At 38.4% G+C, this 21,979-nt stretch overlaps 1 protein-coding gene across 1 annotated transcript in view; it reads left to right on the top strand.

Annotated features, from left to right (window-relative positions):
- The window catches only part of EML3 (EMAP like 3), a gene marked incomplete in the record, with an annotated part of 1,888,117 nt that overhangs the window by 1,100,235 nt on the left and 765,903 nt on the right, over positions 1-21,979 (top strand). Inside the window, 1 exon segment of the mRNA XM_044075756.1 lies at positions 18,198-18,321. Coding sequence (XP_043931691.1) covers positions 18,198-18,321 — 124 coding nt within the window.

Genomic DNA, 21,979 nt, shown 5'->3' with positions numbered 1-21,979 from the left:
CATCTCCTAATTGGCCGCATAGTTATGCCTTGCCCAGTTCTTAGTCACTTAACCAGACAGTAAAATCAGGTTAGACCCTTCAGTGGTCCCCATGAACTGTAAGCCTGGTAACTACCCATGAACCAGACTAGTTATGGTGAAAAGTAAGGAAATGGACTGTAGTAAACAGAAGAAACATAATATGAGCCATGGTATTGGATGTGATCCTTGGTTTCTTTGTTCTGTTGAATGTTGGCAGTGTGTTTTCTATATAGCTGTGAATAAATATGTCAGTATGAAGTCTGTTAGTATTAATATTTTAACTATAAATGCATTTTTATTTAACTGCAATCTCAGCATGTGTCCCTGCAGCCACATAGAAAGAGCAATATCCAAACACTCGGCTCACATAGTGTGAAGGACTAACAAACACATAATGATCAAAGAAGTACAAAGGTTTAATAAAATATTAAAAATGGTTCATAAAAAACTTGCCGCAGCAGTCACAGAATGGGTCTATTTTAATTAAACGAAAGCGCTATCCGTCGAATATGAATCCGTCGACACATAAACAGTGAAACGCGACAATGTAGAACACGCAAAACCATGAAATTTAAACATCGAAACTGCAATAGTCAGCCAACCCCACCACCCGTAATATACTACCTACACAAACACAACAAAAAACACATACATACTATAACCAAAACCCTGCTACTAACCCTAAATTAAAGCACCAAAACCCCACTTATAACCCTACACTAAACCCCACATACACAACTATCTATGCACTACCCTTAACCTCTCTCTAACCCTAAGGTCCGTAACTACCGCACACTTACCCTACAGAACTATACCCACACAAAGTAAATATTCCACACACATACACTTAACAAAACCCTACACTAAACCTTACATACATTATTTATCTATGTACTTACCTTAACCCGCACCCTAACCCTAAGGTCCGTAACTATCGCACACTTACCTTACGAAGCTATACCGCAGAAGGCCAACTATGACAATTCGACATTTCTGATTTCACTATTTAGTGCGTTCGACGTTTCTGCGTTTTGCTGTTTATATGTCGACGGATTCATATTCGACGGATTGCACTTTCGTTTAATTAAAGTAGACCCTCACAGAACACTATTACTATTACAATAGCTATTACAATAACTAGCCAAACGGTTGAGTGCTTTTTTCCCAGTGAAATGGGACTTCTTCAGAACCACTGGAAAATTTGAAAATGGTGTATTTAAATAGTACAATAATGATGATGAGTCTAGCTTGATAGTTTAACATGAAATTAATTAAAACCACACATCAATATGACCAAACAGACTGTGGTGGTGGGGCTGCGGTAGCATTGTCACCTCACAGTAAGACGTTGTCCTGTTAGATTCTCAGCTAAAGCGTCTTCTCTGTGGAGACATGCGTGAATGGGCGTACCTTTGTTGAAGGTTATACGTTAGGGCTGGCAACTCAGTATGTAAAAATCTACTGCCAATCATTAGCGGACTGGAGTTCTGCTGTGGCGACCCCTAACCGGGAAAAGCTGAAAGATACAACATCAATATGACCAAACATAAGTAAGAATTAACAGTTCAAAGCTGAAAATTTTTAAAACCAAAGAGAAACTGTCTTATCAAGTGAGGATAATACATAAAATCTTTTGTGAAAAAAACATCAACGTGTATAAAAACACAATGAACTGAACCCGGTTGAGTCCAGATTGAAAACACCCTAATATAATTTTACTGCCCTAAGTTTAAGTACAAGTGAAATGAGTATATGTTCATTCAACCCAGGTTAGGTAGTTGCATTTAATTATAGTTGCCAAAATAGTTCTCAGTATTCAATTTTCGTTTCCCAAGAATCACCTACACTACTGTGTGGGACAATTTCAAGTAGTGTGAACAAGGATTTGGTGAATTTGTTACAGGGCTCCGTGTGTTTGAACAAGGAATTATTGGGTTATGTTTTGAAATAGCACAATTATGTTCACAAATCCTTTTACAGAAAAATTGTTCTTTTTCCACTACATAAAATCCATCACACCCAGAAAATAAATCAATGTAGACAAGTCCCTTCAAGCCACAGTTGCCATCTGCTAAGTGTATCTTACCGTAAGGGTAGTTTGGCAAAGTGATTGCGCTATTTTCCACGATGTGTGAATACTGGCTAAAGGCCCCACATTTCCAAGTACCTTTGGTGGCCAATGGGGTTTTAATGTTGGTGTGATGCTTAAGAATTGTTTTGACATTCCTACCAACTTTATAAATAAATGTGGGTGCTTCACCCAAAATTTTATGTGTCATCATTAACTCTGAAAATATTGCAATTCCTTGTGATTAAGTTTTTAACTTCCTTGGAGTAAGAGTTGTGTGTGAGTACCAAGGAGTTGGTGAAACTTGCGGTGGCATTGTTTTAGTTAAATGTGGTAGATGTTGTGCCACTTATCTTCAATATCTCTGCCCCAAGTAGGGGATTAAGCTTTGTACCCCAACCCTTTGATATATCATCTTTGACTTCAGTTAACAATTTCACAGGATAACCTCTCTCAAGGAACATGTCAATTTGTTAGCTTCGATCTGAAAGAGGTCAAAGTCAGAACACAAAGGAGTTACCTGACTCATTTGTCCTCTGAAAATGTTACTATTACAAACTGAAACTGTGGATGGCAACTGTTGTAATGCAAGTAACTATTTGAAAATGTCAGTTTTCTGTAAAGGGTAAATTGAAAATTGTTGTTAGATGTAGTTTTGAGAATAGCGACATCCAGGTAATTAATGCTGGAAGAGGAATTAGTAGATGTAAATTTGAGAAAGGAAGTTGTCTGGTTAATGTACAGGAGGAATTCATTGAGTGTCCATATGTTCAGTCCTCAAAATAAAGATATTATCAACGTACCATAAATAAACACGCAAACAAGTGCGGTAGACTGAATCCAAAATTAACTTTTTCTCATAGACATACATAACCAGGTTGGCATAATGGGAGCACAAGATGCACTCATAGCCACCCCCCAATCTGATGGAAATATTCCCCTTCAAAGTACATGAAATTGTTAAAAAGAATTAAATTAAAGCCATAAGGAAGTTCATGAGTGCATCATCTAAAGATGTTAGTTCTACTATGTCTGTGTGAATTGTAAACCTATTAAGTGCAGAATGCAAGTAAATAGGTCAGCTACATCAATAGTAATAAATCTAGCAGTAGCATCATAATAGTCTTGTTTAATTTTTGTCAGAAAATCCCACGAGTCTTTTAAGATATGATCTATTTGTATAAAGGAGCATTTTTAACAAATGGTCAACAAAGACAGCAAGGCAGTAAGTTTTTTACCCTTGAGCTTTGAAGGGGAATATTTCCATCAGCTATGTTTTTGTGCCCCTTCGGGATACCAAATGTAGTTGGTACAACAGGACTGTAAATGTCAACATTTGTGGTGCCAGAAACAAATTGATTTTATTGTATGCTATAGCTGTTTCATTTTTAGATACAACCTCTTAGTTGTGAGTGTCATATAGCATATTGAACATCTGACCCAAGCCATTTTGTCAGTCAGAACCATTCCCCCACCTTTATCAGGATGTTCTTCGTGTTTCACTGTTGCAGTCATCACACTTGGGTTATCTGCCTGCAGGTAGCCTCAGTCGGCTCGAATACCAGAGTCTTGGGATTTCTGTGTCAGATGCTGTCACCTCTTCCATGATGTCAGGTCTTCAGCGGTATAAAACATGCAGCTGATGCCGTTACATTAGTCTTTCTTGCTGAGAAGGAGCCCAAAGAAGAAGCAGTTCGCAAGTACCAGACAGCTGCTACCTGAAATTTTCATTTTTCGAGTTTCAAACCTGAAGTCTTCTAAAGCTAACTACCCATTGGGGATTCTTTTTTCTTGCTCTAACCAATGTCATAAAAAGTTAATAATAGTCTTGCCTGTGGAAAGCAAATATCTCATAGAGATTTTCATTCTTACTGCGTCACCTGTTTAGGCCCAGACCACAATGTCCCTCTCTGTCGGTTTTGTGCCTTGTTTAATGCCTGAACCATTCGTTGTCGGGCTTTTTTTTGTAGCTACATCCTTTCGCTCTTGTTCTCCTTATTCCAAACTGGCTTCAGTAAGCCATCCAACTACCGATCTTCCAAAAAAGCACAAAGACAGAGACAGACCGCATAGGTCAAAAACTGCCAGTGACGCTTCCGTTAAGCTAGTCACCAGTCCGCCGGTACTCAGGCACCTTTGCAGCCTCTGATGTCCACTTCTACAGATTCACAGGCCTCTGCTGAGACCCATTCGCAGTCCAGTATGCTGCAAGATGCTTCTTCGACTATGGAACCTGTGGATGTCTCTACCTTGGATGGGTCCAGAGCCGCTGTGCAGGCACTGTCTTCTGAGGGTGTATTCCAACCTACCAATATTCGTATTAAACTGACTTCTTTTTTAACTAAAACTACTGAGTTTCTCAGGCCCAGACTTTGAACTATGCCAAGAAAACCAACATCTAAAGTGCATGCTCAAGCTCCAATGCCATGCCATGTCCCATGACCATGAGTCCAATGACTCTGACCCTTCTGATTACCAAGAAATACCCTTATCTATGAGGATTCAGATGCAGAAGAATCCATTCCCTCTGCCTCCCCTCCAGAGGATTTTTCTTTTGGTGAAACCTTGCATATCTTAAGAGAGCATTTCCGCTGGGAATGTCAGGACTATCCTCAGTTCAAAAAAGAGACTCAGGGAATTTTTAGATTTGCCTCAGCACAGGCCTCTAGCTATTCCCCCTGTCCTGGAAATACCTTATCCTTCCTGGACAGCTCCTGATAAAGACAGACAACACCACAGTTATGTGGTACATAAACAAGCAGGGGGAGCTCATTCTAACACACTCTGCAGATTAGCCATGGCCCTGTGGAACACAGCCTTGAGCAACCAAGTGCACCTACAAGCTCAATTCCTGCCAGGCAAGCAAAATTCACTGGCAGATGACTTAAGCAGAAATCTACTGGACCCTCATGAGTGGAAACTGGACCACAACTCATTCAAGCTTCTAACCCAGAGGTGGAGAACACTGGAGGTGGACCTTTGTGCCTCCCCCCAAAACCACAAGTTGAGCAAATTTTGCACCAGGAACCCTCATAGCAGAGCCTGGAAGGTGGATGCTCTATTCTTTACATGGGAAAACCTCTAAATGTATGCCTTTCCTCCTCTGCCCCTCCCCTCAAAAGTACTACTCAAGATCAAACAGAACAGGCCAAGGGCAATCCTTATTGCATCCACAGTTGTAAACCCTAAACCTTGCAGCCAGACTTATCCCCTGAATACACCACCAGCATCCCTCAGCAAACAGGTGCTGGACATCATCCTTGAGGCCAGAAGGTCTAGTACTAGGAAATCATATGCTGAAAAGTGGAAAAGATATTGTTCTTGGAGTCAGTCTCAAGGAAAGGGCACGGCTGTGCCCTCCTTACCTCATATCCTTGATTACCTAGCAGAGCTGCTCCACAGAGGCCTATCCTCCTCATCCATTAAGATTCATGCCTCTGCCATCTCAGCTCATTGTAATCCTGAGCCACCTCTTTTTTCTCGCCCTCTCATCAAACAGTTCCTGGGGTGAGCTAACAATTTAAGGCCCCCTAGGAGAGTTCCCACCCCGGCCTGGGACCTTAACTTTGTACTGGAGAAGCTCACACTCCCCCCCCCTTTTGAACCTGCTGCTTCAGCAGAGTTAGAATTCATCTCTTGGAAAACAGCCTTATTTCTAGCTATTACTTCAGCAAGAAGAGTGTCTGAGTTACAGGCACTAATGGCGGTGGAGCCCTTCATTATTTTCCAGGCTGACAGGGTTTTCCTCATGACTAACCCATCCTTTATGCCCAAGGTGATATCCAGTGTGTCTTTAAACCAATCCATCCATTTACCAACCTTTTCCCCTAATCCTCAGAATAAAGGGGAAAGGATCCTGCACTCATTGGATGTGCACAGACAGCTCAGGTTCTACCTTGACAGGACTAAGCCTTTCAGAAAATCTGACCAGCTGCTAGTCAGCTTTGCTACAGGGGCAGAGGGCAAGGCTATTTTGAAGCAAACCATTTCTAAATGGATAGCACACTGCATCCATTTCTGCTACAAGCACCATGGAAAACCTACCCCTCAGGGGATCAGAACTCATTCCACTAGAGCTACTTCAACCTCTGCAGCATTTCTCAGGGTAGTCCCTACCAGGGACATCCTGGAAGCTGCAACCTGGAGTTCTGTACACTCCTTCACCAAGCATTACCACTTACCTATTTTTTCTAAATCCAGAGCTGGATTTGCTACAGCAGTCTTACAAGGCCTGCTAACCAGCCCTAACACTTCTTGACTGTCTCCACCCTTCCTCAGCTTTGGGAATCAACCCAAGTGTGATGACTGCAACAATGAAACATGAAGAACATAGTACAGTTGTGTACACTTACCATAAATGTAGATGTTCAAGTGTTTTCACTGTTACAGTCCTGGTTTCCCTCCCTCCAGCCCCCTGGTCTTCTCTATCCTTTCTACCTATCCTCCTTATGGCCATTTTTTATGGCAGGGGTATTTACTTTTTACTGGAGGTGTTCCACACCATGTAATATCTTCCTATTTTGGGGACTCCTGACATATGGGGCAAGAAAAATTGATGTAATGGCATCGGCTGCATGTTTTATACCCCTGACAACCTGACGTCATGGAAGAGGCAACAGCATCCGATGCAGAAATCCCAAGACTCTGTTATTTGGGCCGACTGAGGGCTACCTGCAGGCAGATACCCCAAGTGTGATGACTGCAACAGTGAATACACTCGGACATCTACATTTATGGTAAGTGCACACGACTGTACTTTTTGTTATTCTTATGTCTGAATCCTGCCTGAGATTGTTTAACACACCCCATTCTTCCTTTGGGAGGTTACAGTAGCATGGCATGTTGTTACTGTGAAGTTTGTATACCTCTTTTTCACACCTTTTCTCAAATTTGGTGATAATGGTATTTAGTGGGGGATTGAATGTACTTTTTTATTCCTAAAAATATGTGCAGAAGTCTGTTCAGGTTTGTCTGTGTTATGGATATTAGTAACATTTAGCTGAAAATTTAGTTTTCTAGTAAAAGATTTAAGTTCAATTGACACATCCACCACATCAAATTTTAGGTGGGGAACAAATTTACACCCTTTGCTGATGAGTGAGAAATGCTGTTTGGTGATGTCTAATTCTGTGTAATTGAAAATTTTGTACCCCTGGTAGGTTAACAGAGTAGAGCTATGAGGTGTTAAAGAGCCGCTTCCTGTAGTACATGATTTCATTCCCTCAGCCTTCATTTGTTTTCTATGTGACTCTGCCAAGTTAGTTCAGAAGACTTTATTCCTGAGCTGCTCCTGAAAAGGGAAACTTTTGTCCAGTGGGCTGTCCCAGGCTGTCACCAAATGAGTCTGACATTTGTCTTTTGAATTCCTGCACCTTTCACATAGATGCTAATTACTAGTTCACTATGTGCTGAGTAGGAATCTCAGCACGTCTCTTGTAGTTTAATGGGTTGCAAATGTATTTTCACTAAATCTAAATCTCAAGAGAAAATGTTATTGCTTCTCATGCTAAGTCAGTTTTCATTGTGAGAGTATTTTAATTTTGTTTAGAAAATGGCTGGCAGTGTTTTTCTGTAAAATTTAAAATAAGAGTTTTGAACAAAACACAAATCTCTGTGATAATTGTAAAAGTAAAGAAGAAAATAGTATGTACAGTGACAGGTTTGAACTTTATTTAGTCTAACCGGGAAAAGAGAGACAAGTAATGGGATATGATTCATTACCCCATATAGGGCCTATTTGTCCCCAGTCCAGCTTCGTTGACTCTGAAGGTATATGCTGCAACACTACAGCGTTATTAGTCATTCAAGTAGGTCCGACCTGTATTGGGTGATGTCAGATGGGATAGCTATTCCTGATGACAGAAAAGACATAGGAAGGTCAAACATGAGATGTAGGTGTCATGCAAGGATAGAAGCCCTCCCTGCCCTGCTGCCAAAAAGTGGTATGCTATAAGCAGTAATATTTCTGATTTTTGTATGACTTTTGGGTTGTTGAATAAAAACTTATGCAGCACCTACATTGTCTTTAATTGTTTTGTTTTTATTCTTGCACTAAAGAATAAATTAATTCAATAATAGGCCAGGATTGTGTAACATAGTCTAAACTTGTTGCATTTTAGTAATATATTTTTTCAGTACTTTCATTACAGCCTCCAGCAACTGCAAAGGAGTTGATATTTTTCAGGTCGTATAGGGTGGATTATTTGGTGTGTTGATTAGAACTGTCTGATCTTCAGCATCCATTATGCAGTCATTGTTGCATATTACTGTGATACAGTCTTCTCTGTAAGATCAGATTGTAAAGGATTTCAGCATTTAGTTTAAAACTGTTACTCTGGCAGTTAGCGCAGAGGACTAGCATCCCAAATTATAAATGAGCTGCTTCCAGTGGCAGGGGTGCAGGGTTTGAATCCTTCCTCCTTTATTTACCTGATGTATGGCATTGAGCAAATCATTTAACCAGACAGTGCTTTGAGTCAGTTTGGTATTTGTTCTAAGCTTCTTAATGGTCTCCAGGACTGTATGCCTAGAAACTGTGAACCTGTAGTAATTGTTTGCCAGACATTCTCTGTCGCATAGCTAACCTAGTTCAGGAAATATTATGGCAATATCACCAGCATACCAATTTTTTAAAGTAACATAGACAATTTATATTACTGCATTTGTAGATGCAACACTGAAATGCAAAGTTGTTTGCAGCAGTAACTTCTGTATTAGTAATAGGTTCTCTTTAATGTGGAATTATTCAGATGACTTTACTTCTGAGTGGTTATGCTTATTGACTTGGCTTACTTTATCAGGTGTTAATATTTCTTATGCTCTCATAAAGGGTCTATATTAGATCAGCGAACGCTTAAACAAGCGAACGCTGATATGATCAACTTTATTTTAGCGAAAGTTAAAAATATCGAAACAACAGAAACTCAAATTTTTTCCTAGGGAAAGAATTTGGTTGTCCGTTTCTGTTGCTTTGGTATTTTCAGTGCTGTGGTGGAAAGTTACGGGTCGGATTCAGGTAAGTGTGCGATTGTGTGGATGTGAGTGTTAGAGTGAGTTAGGTGAGTTAGGGTTAGGGCTCGGGTTAGGTATGTGTGCGATTGTGTGGACATGAGGGTTAGGGTGGATTTAGGTGAGTTAGGGTTAGGGAGCAGGTGAGGTGAGTGTGCGATAGTGACAGACCTTAGGGTTAGAGTTTCGGTTAAGGTAAGTGGATAGTTAGTGGTGTGTGCATAGTTTAGTGTAGGGTTAGGTGTCAGATTTTAGGTGTATGTGTGCGGATTTCTGTTTGTTTGGTGTGCTTGTGTTGTGTGTATGTGTTTTGGATCAGCAACCCTAGGAAAAAAATCGCTGATCTGACAGTTCGAGATTGTAAGCTTTCGCTTACATAAGGTCGATCAAACAGCGTTCGCTTTTTTAAGCATTCGCTGATCTAATATAGACCCCTCATAAATACGATTCTCTTTAAACTGTACAACATATGGCTGGATCTTATGGTATAATGCAGGTTATCAGTATATAATTTTATGTAGTTCATCCAAAGCTGCCAATAAAGTACATGTAATTTTTCTTCATAACAACAGCGAGCATACACTGTCAACAAAGTGGTTACAACTAATGGTGGGCATGGGAGGCTGTCTGTGGATGAAAATACCTTGTGCTGTTATCCTATGGTTATTCTTAAACAGTTTTTAATTTGGTTTTGTAGGACTGGTATGCATAGTTGCTTGTGTGAGTTAAGTTAGAATACTTTAGCTGTTTTGTGTTTGTGTGAAAAAAAATTGAAATATTTGACTTTGAAAATTATTGTTTTCTTAAACACGGTTATTGAATTATCACTTGTGACACAGACAAACTTACATTTATATATGGGGGTCCAAATGGAAAGATGATAAATCAGAAAGAAAAGGAGAGTAGTATTGCTGGAATAGAATTCATCCTCAAGCCATGGAGAGTACCTTCATGAGGTGGACCTGTTGTTTCGTAAAATCTCACCAAGAGGGCACTGATATATAGACTGTATTTTATATAGCATATATCATGGACAGTAGTTGGTTAAAAAAATAAAAAAGATAGCTGGGTGTACAGGACCCAAGATAAAAAAAGTGCCCAATCCTGGTAGGCACACTGGTGCCAGGAATGGAAAAAAATAACAGTGTAGAATCCTCAAGACATGGAAACATTCCTACATTCGGGCCAGGCCAGGCCCAGGGGGAGGATGCCCCCTCCCCCCGTTATAGATGAAAGTAGTAGTAGTCCACAAAAATCACAAAAGTTGATAGGCCAGAAAAGAGCCATAAAGATGATATAGTGGATTATTGAGAATAAAAAAGTAATTATGTATTTTTACTATTATGCAAGAAGTCCAGAAATTCCAGCCAGGAGATGCACAAAAAGATTGAGAGAAATTAGAGGAAAGAAAAATACTTGCACAAGAAAAACTGTCAGAAGCTTCAAATAAAATGTGTGTTCATTAATCAAACAGAGAAAGAAGCGACTGAGGAAGTGTGAAAATATAAAGAACAAAATATAGAGATTTTTGAAAGGTATAAAGAAAGAAATATGGACATGGGAAAGAAAGAGAAATCTGATATGGTGCAATATTTGTGCAAAGAAAAAAGCCAAATCAATACAAAAAAAGCAACCCCAAAGATATTCAAAGAGAAGTACAGGCAAAGGCATCCAGATATGGAAAATTTCACAATACAAAAAATAAGATCATAAAGAGGGAACAGAATATTAGTAAAGTAGAAGTTAAAAAAATAGAAGCTGAAATTATGGAATACCTGCAAAGTGAAGGATTTAGTGTGGAAAGTCTAACACAGGTTGTACCACAGCATGATGGAACAATGAGCCCCGCAAGTAAGGAGAAACAGGAGGAGCAGGAGACATCTAAAGAAGATATACAGACATGGGAAAGAAAAATAAATTTAATATGGTGCAATATTTATACAAAGGAAAAAGCAAAACTGATCAATACAAAAAGAGCAGTACCAAAGATATTTGAAGAGAAATACAGGCAAAATCTGAATATGGAAAATTTTACAATGTGAAAAATAAGAAAACAAAGAGGAAAAGTAGAAAAGAGGATTAGTAATAGAGAAGTTAAAGAAATTGAAACTGAGGTTATGGATTACATGCAAAATGAAGGATTTAGAGTAAGAAATCTAATCTTGATAACATCACAGCAGGACAGAGCAATGGATCCCCAAATTAAGGCGAAACCAGTGCAGCAGGAAACATCTGATCAGTTGCTAAATGAAGATACTTTGGAGCCTTCCATAAGAAACCAGTACAAAAGTTCAGTTGGAGTAGCACAGGGAAGGAACATGAAACTGTGGCAACTCTTGACACTGTCAGTGTTGTGAAGTGATAGGCTAGTGAGTTAACATATGAAAGAGCAACGGATGACATAGGATGAAGAGAATGCTGCACATAGGATGAAGAGAATGTGGTACAGGAAGATGCTCTGGAACTTTCTGTAGAATGCCTGCAGGAAATGGAAAACAAAAAAAATGTACCCTTAGTTTAGAATAAAATGATCTAAGAGAAGAGGTGCTTGACCTAATAGCAATTGACAGACATATTAAGATAAATGAAAGAAACAGACTACAGAAAGTCAATAAAACTCAAAAAGTTAGAAGATGATAAAATAAATGAATGCATTAATTAGGACTTTACATACAGATTCATGCAGTGTAACAGAAGTAAATGGTATATATTACTGTGCAGCTAAATTATTAACACACATGGTCTTACCACAAAAACACAGGGCAGTAAGGGAAAGGAAGCGGCAAAATCAAATTCCACCATGGAATTATCAAATGGAAAAAACTATAAAGCAATTAAGACAAGAAGTGTCACTGTTAGAAGAGTATAGAAGAGGGAACAGAGCAACAAAAATATGCAGAAAGATAGATGTGATAAAAGCAATGCACAGTATCAGAACAGATCAGGATCTATCGTGCACTGTTGCAAGTAATAAACTAAAAATATCAGCACAGGCAGAAAAACTTAGAAGATATGCAGATAAATATAAAAGAAAAATTCAAAATAAGCAGTTTATTGATGACCCAAAAAGTTTTATACAAAATTGGAAAACAAAGCAAAAGTAATTGAAACACCACCAAAAAAGAAGAAATACATATTTTGAAGAAATATCTATGAAGATCCTGTGGAATATAACAAAGATGCTAAATGGATAGAAGAAGCAAAAGAAAGATTAAAAAGTTAAAATGTATAGGATATAAAATGGGATGAAGTAATGGTCAGAGAGATTGACAAAAAAGTTAAGAAATGCCTCTAATTGGAAATCCCCAGGCCCAGATGCAGTACCTAATTTCTGGCTAAAAGTATTAGTATCTTTACATGAAGATTTATCCATGAGTAAGAATTATTTGTATGTGCACCCCAAACAGGCACCAGCCTGGTTAACAACAGGAAAAACAATGCTCCTACTTAAGAGCGAACCTGCAAACTATCCTAAAAACTATAGACCAATAACTTGCCTTCTGACGACGTATAAACTGTACACTGGAACTGATGCCAACAGAGTTTATAGTCATTTAGAAGAAAACTCAATCATGGTAATAGAACAAAAGTATAATAAAAGAAAGTAATATGGGACAAAGGATAATTTTCTGTTAAAGTTATAATTGAGAACTGTTAAAAAGGAGAAGAATCTGTCCGGCATGGATAGACTACAAAAAGCATTTGACAGTATCCCACATTCATGGATAAAAGAGTGCTTAAAATGTATAAGATACACTCTACACTGATGAATTACCTTACAACGACCATGAAACCATGGCAAACCACACTGTAGTTAAGCCATGATAAAGGACAAATTATTATTCCAAGGATAAAAATCCAAAGGGGGATATTCCAGGGTGACTGTCTGTCACTGCAGCTCTTTGGTCTTGCCCTTAGTCCATTAAGCTGTCTACTTAACAGATTAGGTGATGGCTACAATTTGGCTCCCATAAAACAACAAAGTATAAAGACTTCTCAACTTCTTTTTGTAGATGATTTAAAACTGTGTAGCTCATCAGATGAGGAAAGCACAATTGCAAGTTGTCAAAACTTTTTCAGATGATGTACGAATGTCATTTGGTCTTGATAAATGTGCAAAAGCAAGCTTTAAAGCAAGAATTCTGCGGCACCAAGAAAACATCAGTCTGGTACAGGAATATGACAGAAAAAAACTTGAGCAAGAGGGAGTGTACACATATTTGGGAATTGAAGAAGGATCAACAATAAAACATGAAAAATACAAATAAAACGTAGTAAGGAATATTTTAGAAATCTTAAATTAATACTGAAAACAGCATTGACAGCTAGGAACAAAGTCCAAGCTATAAACCATTTTGCTCTTCCTGTCCTAGCTTACAGTTTTGGAGTGACTGACTGGTCACAAAAGGTGTTGAATAGGTTGGACAGAAAAACAAGAATGATGCATTACACTCATCAAATGATTTATAAAATAATCAGTGTATGCCAACTCTATATATTCCCTGTTGTGAAGGAGGCATAGGCCTCCTTGAAATTTATTACATGTTTAGATCTGCAATTGTAGGACTGCATACATATCTGCTGACCTCACAATACCCAAACATAGTGAAAGTTTTAAAACTATGAATAAGACTATGGTGACTTCCCTGCTGTGTTTAGCAAAAACATATCAGCATCAAGTGGGAATGGAAGTCAAACCATAAATAAATAAAACTCTGGCAGCAACTGAATGTGCCAAAAAACAAAAGAAATGATATAATGTGAAGGATCAGATGAAGAAGGCAAGAAATGTGGAAATCCATAAATATAGTTGCAAGTATAGAAACATTTTGGAATAACCTCATGTTGATCAGGATCAACTGCAGGAATGGTTAATGAGAGGTGAATTTAAACCAAAAGATGAAAGGTTAATATTGGTGGCCCAAGACAGTGGACTACTTACATGTTGGTTTACAAAGTCCGTTGAACATGTGGGAGAAACAGACAAATTTAGGTGTTGTAAAACAGAATTGGAAACAGTTGCACATCGTTTTGCTGGTTGTGATATACTAATGGCAGAAGGACTATATACTGAAAGGCATACTAATGTGTCAAGACTATTGCACTGAGGATTGTGCAAGCATTATAATAATGACGTAGCTGAAAAACACTGGAAACATAAGCCACAAAGCATTATAGAAAATGATTAAATTTATATCACATGGGATCACCCATTACCAACAGTTCAAAAAAAAATAGATGTGAGAAAAGCTGATATAGTAGTCTGTGAAAAGAAGACAAAAGTAGCATTTATCAGTGAAATTGCTACACCCAGTGACTATAGTGTCTTATCTACAGAGAGACGCAAAGTCATAAAACACCAGGATTTGCAGGCAGAAACAAGGGCAATGTGGAAGAAGGATACCCAGAAAGTCCCAGTAGTAATAGGAGCAACGGGAATTACAAAGAAGAATTTACAATCATACTTACATATATTACCAATACATGTACCTCCATACAAATTGCAGGAATTGTCATTACAGGACACATTGCGAATGCTGCGAAGAACACTTTTGGCTAACATCCAAGACTGAAACAATACTAATTTCATGAACTTTAGTCATACTTTGACTTAAGAATGTGGTCCATTCCTGTCGTGATATCAGAAACCCAAAAAGAATTGGAGAAATTAAAAGGATTAAGCCATATAAAAGTAATAAAACCATATTAACACATTCACATTTATAAACATTATACATCACATATATTATTCTATACAATATAATCAAAGCAACATTACATACATTGCTCAGTTCCTGCCTTTTCTTAAACCTCATTCCTCCTCCAAAACATTTTCCAGCTTGTATTATTCCTACAGTTTCATTTTTTCAATGTAATTTACTCCTACTCTTTTGTAAAGATCCCACTTCATGTTATTTTATCTCTTTTACAGTATTAACTACTTCAAGTATGGTTGGTTTAGACTTTGATTTCCATTTTCTAGTAATTGCTTTTTTGGCAGCCACCAGAATTAAACTTAACAAGGCTTTAATATAACTAGGCAATTCAAATCCTGTATCCCAGCTCAAAAAATTCATTTTATTAGTTACACTCATTTATGTGCAATTCTTGACGGGGTACTTTGTATGGGGATTTTTAAAGTATGCTTACTCATCACACTCCCAAAACTTATGTATATTCCCAGTTACTGCTTTCTTCTCCATCACACCTCCATTTGCCATCCACGTGAGGAAAAATTCTTTGGAGTCTACTTGTATCTCTGCAAACATATCCATACAAAAATCCTATATATTCTAGATTATGTTGCATATTTGGGAGCCACACATATAACCTCCCATTGTTTCTTTGTGAATTGCTTATCTAATCTCTCTTCTCTGTCTTTTCTGACCTCATCTGATTGATTCATTTAGTTATCACACAATATTTTGTATGCCCTACTAATTATCCCTTTTAAACAGCAACTTCTGTTCTAGATTCAACTAAAAACTTAACCAGGGCAGGTCTTTCATTTAGGATTCCCTTATCAATTTTTCTTTGCCTATACTCATCAATCCCTGATAGGGAAGGTAGGCTTTGCCTCTTCCCATTCTGTTAACTTTCCCCTCTGTAATTATTTCTTCCCAGTACTATGGTTCCTTTGCCAGCTTCCTCCAGTAAATTCCAGTCCACTCTTGCCTATTTTCTGTACCTCTAAATGCAGGCATCCCTTTTGACAGAGTCTCCATTCCTGTGTTGGCTTAGGTCTTAGTATACTTTCTGCTCCTTTATGAATATAATATTTTATATGACTTACTCTCCTTAAGGAGCAGCATCAAAATCCCACTATTTCCTTATTACTTGAATTACCCTCCCTCTGCTTTCATCACTACCCCTTTTAACTTTCAGTTGTAGTGTTCTTCTTGTGTTACATATAAGAGCCTTAACTGTGTAGCTCTAAAATATCCCTTCAAATCAGGTAATCCTAAACTTCCTTGTTTTATTGGAAGGATCAACAGCTTATCCCACTTGTCTCTTGCTCTCTTCCCCTCCCAGATAAAATCCTTCAACTCTTTATTAATTACTACCTACAGCTTCTCCTCTAGTTGATAAACATATGCCTGAGCTGTGTATAAAACTAAAGGAACTAAAAACATTTTACTGCTTTTATCTTGTCCTTCTCTGGGTCTATCAGATACAAAATATCATGTGCATATAGAGCCAGCTTTTCTTGAATACCATGCCAATCATATCCTTAAATTTCTGAGTTCCTTATTTTCTTTGCAAATGGTTCTAAATATAACACAAATAACAAAGGGAAAGGAGGACACCCCTGCCCGGTTCCTCAGTTCAGACCGAATTTATCAGAGAGGAACCATCCCACTTTGATTTTTGCCTCTGACCCCTCAAATAATCTTCTAATTAACATTGTTATTGTATCAGGAAATAGAAATGCTTCTACTGCCCTACTCATAAAATCCCAGGTTACTCTATTGAATGCTTTTACTGCAGCAAGACCCACTGCCAACAACAGTATTTTCTTACATTCTGCTTCCTTCTGGATCATCATAGTTCTATTAATATTAAACATTTGTCTTCCCCCCACAATACCACGTTGATCTATATCTATCAGTTTTGGCAACACCTTTGCATTCCTTTAGCCAGTATAAACATAAGTACTTTATAATTGTTTAAAATTGAAATGGGCCTATATGAAGCTGGACCTTTGCCATCTTTAGGCATTATAATCACCACGTTTCCCCTCCTTTTAAAATACTGTTAAACAAAACCTTCCAGATCTTTATCACTTTCTTCTATCCTAGTATCTAAACTTCCACTGTAACACCATCTATTCCTGGAGATTTTCCTGCAGATTGGTTATACATCACCATTTTTATCTCATCTCTTCTCTTAACTGTTAATTGTTGAGCCTCATCTCCTTCTGACATTGGCATATTTAAGTCTGCCATAAATATTTCCATTTGTTCTTTTTCTTGATTTCCCCATTTCCCTGCTTTATGCACATTTTCATAAAATTTCCAAGATATCTCTGCCCTATCAGGGTCTCTGGTTATTTTTCTTGTTTTAGGTTCCCTATGTTTGGTAACAACCCTTTCTTTCTGTTGCACAAGTCATTGTGCCAAAAGTTTTTATGCTCTGGAGTTATCAAAAACCAATTACCTAACAGCCGTCTTTCTAAAGCCATGCATATTATTCAGGCAGCCCCCTGTTTTCTCTTTAGTACTCTGTAGTTGAGCCTCCTCTTGTTCAGTGAGATTCCCCTTATTCTGTAATACTTCACCCTTTGTCAGTTGCTTTAAATAATTCTTATGTCTTAACCATATCTCGCTGTCTTTTATTTCTACCCTGTTTTTAAACTCCACTTTCATTGTATCCCACTCACTAACTATAACTTCTGGAGAACTTTCTATCTTTCCTAATAATGCCTGAAAAATTTCCTTAATTTCCTTAAATTCCTCACTTTTTAACAGGAATTGTCATCATTATTGTTTTTGATTTTTTATGTAGACATCTGAAAAGGATGCAGTCAGCAATGTAGCTTTTATTGCTAAGTTTGTGGGAGGTCTGTGCATATAAACGCATGCATAATCCACCACTGGCCAGATGCATTTTCAATTAGTGTGAATTTCAGTGCTTCTTCAATGAACATGAGTTTCAAGGGAAGAAAGTTAAGTATTGCTCACGCTAAAGTCTGTTTTCGATATGAGACTGTTTTGATTTGTTTAGCAAATGGTTATCAATGTTTGTGCTATAAAATTTTAAATTAAGGTTTTAAATCAAATTTCTGTAATTACTGTCAATGTAAAGAAGAAAACAGTATACACACTCACATATTTGAACACTGTTTGTGGTAGCTGAGGAGAGACAGCTAAGGAATGAGGCACTGGAATGTCTTGGGGGGAAGTGGGTTCTGGTCAATTACCTAGCCTAGAGCCCTATTTGTCCATGATCCGGCTCTGCATGGTGGTCATAGCCACAGTGGACTGTGGGAAACTGGGATCTGTGGCATGACTGACAGGCTGAATTTTACATTGAGTACAGTGAGATTTACATTTTGGCCATGTGATTGGCAGATTGTAAAACGTGTTCTTTCTATTTGCAGATCGTCCTTATGTTAAGATGTTTTTAAGAGGGCGACCAATCACAATGTATGTTCCTAGCAATATACAGACATATGAGGATCTGAAGATGGAGCTTCCAGCAGAGAAACTGAAGATCGACTGGGTGTATCCTTTAACAGTTAGGCAAAACCTGCACACTTACTTTTACAATAACAGTAGTATTTTCACAGATAAAAATGTGACCTTGTTAGTGCAAATATATATAGTCTTAAAAGCCAGTAAAAGTGCATGTGTATCTGTGAGTTAGGTGGAAGAAGGGTGAATTTCAGGTTGATATGTATCAGGCCTTTAATAACTTGAAAAATAAACTGCAGAAGTCAAGTTGTAAAAAAAACAAACATGGTGTGCAAAAGCTATAGTAAATGGAAATGCGGTGCTGGAAAAATGGAAAATGTTATGCTGATTAATTAGTAAGAGCTGTGATGCTGTACTTTCCTGTAAGAGATCATACCTCCCATCCATCTTGATCTCTTTATTCTTTCTGCCATTCTTTCAACAACCAAGATGGTGGATGACTTGATTAATATCCACCAGTATCCTGTTTGTAGTCTCTACATGACCATTAAGTCCCATTCATCAGTGACAGTTCGTCTCATTACTTCCTGCATCTGAAGTAACCAGGCACTGAGGCAATAGGCAGGGATTGCAAGCCATCATCACCTGTGAATCCATAAAATGTTATCTTCCAATCAGTACCCCCGCCCCTCATTGGCCACAGTGAGCATGGTGCAGTGCTTGCTGTGCTCTGCTTCTGTGCAGCTGACACATCTACATACTTGCTGTTACTGAACTATAGAGCTATGGTGTCCTTGAAAGATACTACTGTAATGCCTAACTTCCTCACATGAAGTACATACCCATTGTCCATCTAGCAGCTATCATTCCTATAATAAAACATACCAATGGGACAGACAAACTAGTATCACCCACTTACTTTGACCCCCCACCCCAAGAGCCATCTTCTTTCGAGTTCAGACTCAATAACTGAGCCCCGTAAAAAATTGTTGTTGTCAGGGCTACATTCCTGTATGCTATAGAGGTGGCCTCTGTAAAGACACCATTTATCAGGCTACTTGCAGTGGTTCTACTCTTCCACCAGCTACATTCTTCCAATGGTGTGTTTTCAGTGTTACATGTTGTGAGCTACCATATGAAACATAACTGTGTGGACATGCACATATACAGATGTGCACATGTGCATGAGCGTGTGTGTGTGTGTGTGTGTGTGTGTGTGTGTGTGTGTGTGTGTGTGTGTGTGTGTGTGTGTCTATACATGTGCATGTATGTGTATGGAGGGTATTTAAAAGATGTATAGAATCTGTCCATGTGTGTTAATGTTATTCTAGCTATCCACTGAATCCCAGGCTGTTCTCAGTATATATAACCATTCAGGTAGTCAGTACCCCAGAATATTGTTTCCTTAGTAGTGTCATCGCTATACATTCCCCTTTCAAGTACACTCTCCCATACACTTACAACAAAGGCTGCCCACCCCAGGACATGCAAGGGGCTGTGACACTGCATATTTGGGTCCACTCTACCTAGTCCCATCCTCCCCTGCCAACTGCATCAAGCCTCTAACCTAAAGCCATCTGGGTCATAGTCAGAACTTTGTCCCTCTGTATCTGGGTCATAGTCAAAACCTTATCCTTCTATATCTGGGTCATAGTCAGAACCTTATCCCTCTGTGTCTGGGTCATAGTCAGAACTTTATCCCTCTGTTCTCACTAAGCTGTTAGTTATTATTTGGCAGTTTTTTATACTTCAAAGCTGTTCGATGGGCATTCATGTTGACACAAGTTTGCTTTATAACCAAGGCTTTTGACTGACCTGTCTAGTTTTATGGGGAGCATAGTGCGTAATGCTTAGAAGATTATTTGCAGTGGTTCTATAATTCCGGTGAATTACAGTGACAGTATTTTGGTTTCTTCCTTTTTTGGCTGTGTCTAGTAGGAAGGCTGTTTGTCTTTTACAGTGGTATCCTTTTATATTTGTTAGTGGCCGTCTTTCACCCAGCATTTTAAGGTATGTTTGACTGTTAGGCTCGATAGCATTATTATTTCTTTTGTGTAACTCAGAATTACCATACTTAACCACATTTGCTTGCTGAGGTGCAAAGATGATAATCTTTGGCTGATAACACACAAAAACTTTACTGCAGTCAGCACCTAGGTTTAAGACTTTTTACTGACCCTGTAGTTAGAATTAGTGTCCTGTCTAACCTTGTTTATGTGTGATCACAAGTCTGAGATGTAGCTAGCCATTCCTGCCAACTTGATGTTACTGGGGATACGACAAAGACCACAAGAAGAAATGCGAGATTTCAGAAGAAGCCAAACTGCTGTGAGGTGAAATAAATTGCATAAACAGTTCAAGTCAGGAAACAATACTTAAATTAAAGGGAAGGGAAAGCAGTTTGTGATGATTAAAACTTGACATTTGGGTGGAGTTGTCCTTTAAAGTAGCGGTGTACTTCCTGAAAGTTACAGTAACATTTCAGAAATTGTCAGGTTTCACTTCTGTAATCTTATGTATGGTGCATGTCTGAACAGAATGCAGCAATAAATAACGGCTGTATGACGAACTTGACTTGTGCTGCTTGTCATGTCTGCTGTGGTACTGCATGTAGACACACTTACCAGTGGACATCAGTGAAAACGCAATGAAATATGGTGACATATAATCACGATGATTATTGCAAATGGTCACCTGCATTTACCTAGTGACCAGGGGCTAAGAAGTGTACAGAGTCATATCACCAATCAGAGTGAAGTAGATAGTGCTACTTGTGGTAAAGAAGTCAGATGTCATGTTTGTTGTAGTTGTCCTGCCAGGAAAGTATGGAAGTAGAAGGTGAAAATAGCTGATGTAAAGGAAGTAAATGGCTGGATCCCCTTGGTATGACTATAGAATGGTCATTTATTACTGAGAGCGAGGAAATGTGCAGAGAAATATGCACAGAACCACTGAGACACAGTGCTGTCTTTAAGATCCAGATAAGCGCAGGAGTGTTTGACAGGCCCATTCAAAGGACATCTAGGCTTTAGGAACAGTAACAGAAGTGATTATTTAAGAGATTTTAAAGGAGACCTGGTGCTGAGAGGTAATGCTTTTGGACAGAAGCTTAAGTTTAGCAAACAACAAAACTGATCATTTATACGGAATCCTTTAGAATATTGATGTTTTAAGTCCTTTTTATTCATGATATGTATAGTGTTGTCAAGTCAGGTCAGTTTTGTAATTGCTTGCCTGTTAAAACATTGCTTGTTTGGAAATAGAATGTTGTTCTTTTGATTTGGTTTTCTGCTGTAGCAAAGATTTTATGAGACTAGTGATTGTAATGACTGTAACATATTTCCGCAAGTTCCCCTTTACTTTGATTGAAAAGTGGCTTCATAGAGGGGAAGTATATTTTTACAGTAGTGCATGGTTCAATTTCAGTCAACTGTTGCACCTTGTCTTTGGTCTTAAAGCCTGTTGACAGACATATTCTGTTTTCAGATGGTCTGTTGTCTCCATGATGTGGCACAAGTCTTATTTAAAAGTACCATTATGTTTTCATAAAACTATAAAAAGATTGTGTGGCAGAATCCACTGGAGCAAATCCTCAGCAATCTACGTGATATGTCTTCACGCAGCACACAGCACAATCCACTGAAGCAAATCCCTAGCAATCTACGTGATATGACTTAATTCAACACACAGCACAATCCACTGGAGCAAATCCCTAGCCATCTTCGTGATATGTCTTCACTCAACATAC

The sequence above is a fragment of the Protopterus annectens genome, chromosome 6.part1 (assembly GCF_019279795.1).
Source record: "Protopterus annectens isolate FY-2018-M chromosome 6.part1, PAN1.0, whole genome shotgun sequence".
Classification (NCBI taxonomy): domain Eukaryota; kingdom Metazoa; phylum Chordata; order Ceratodontiformes; family Protopteridae; genus Protopterus; species Protopterus annectens.
The sequence above is the reverse complement of the archived record's forward strand: the minus strand, read 5'-3'. Positions and strand labels throughout refer to the sequence as shown.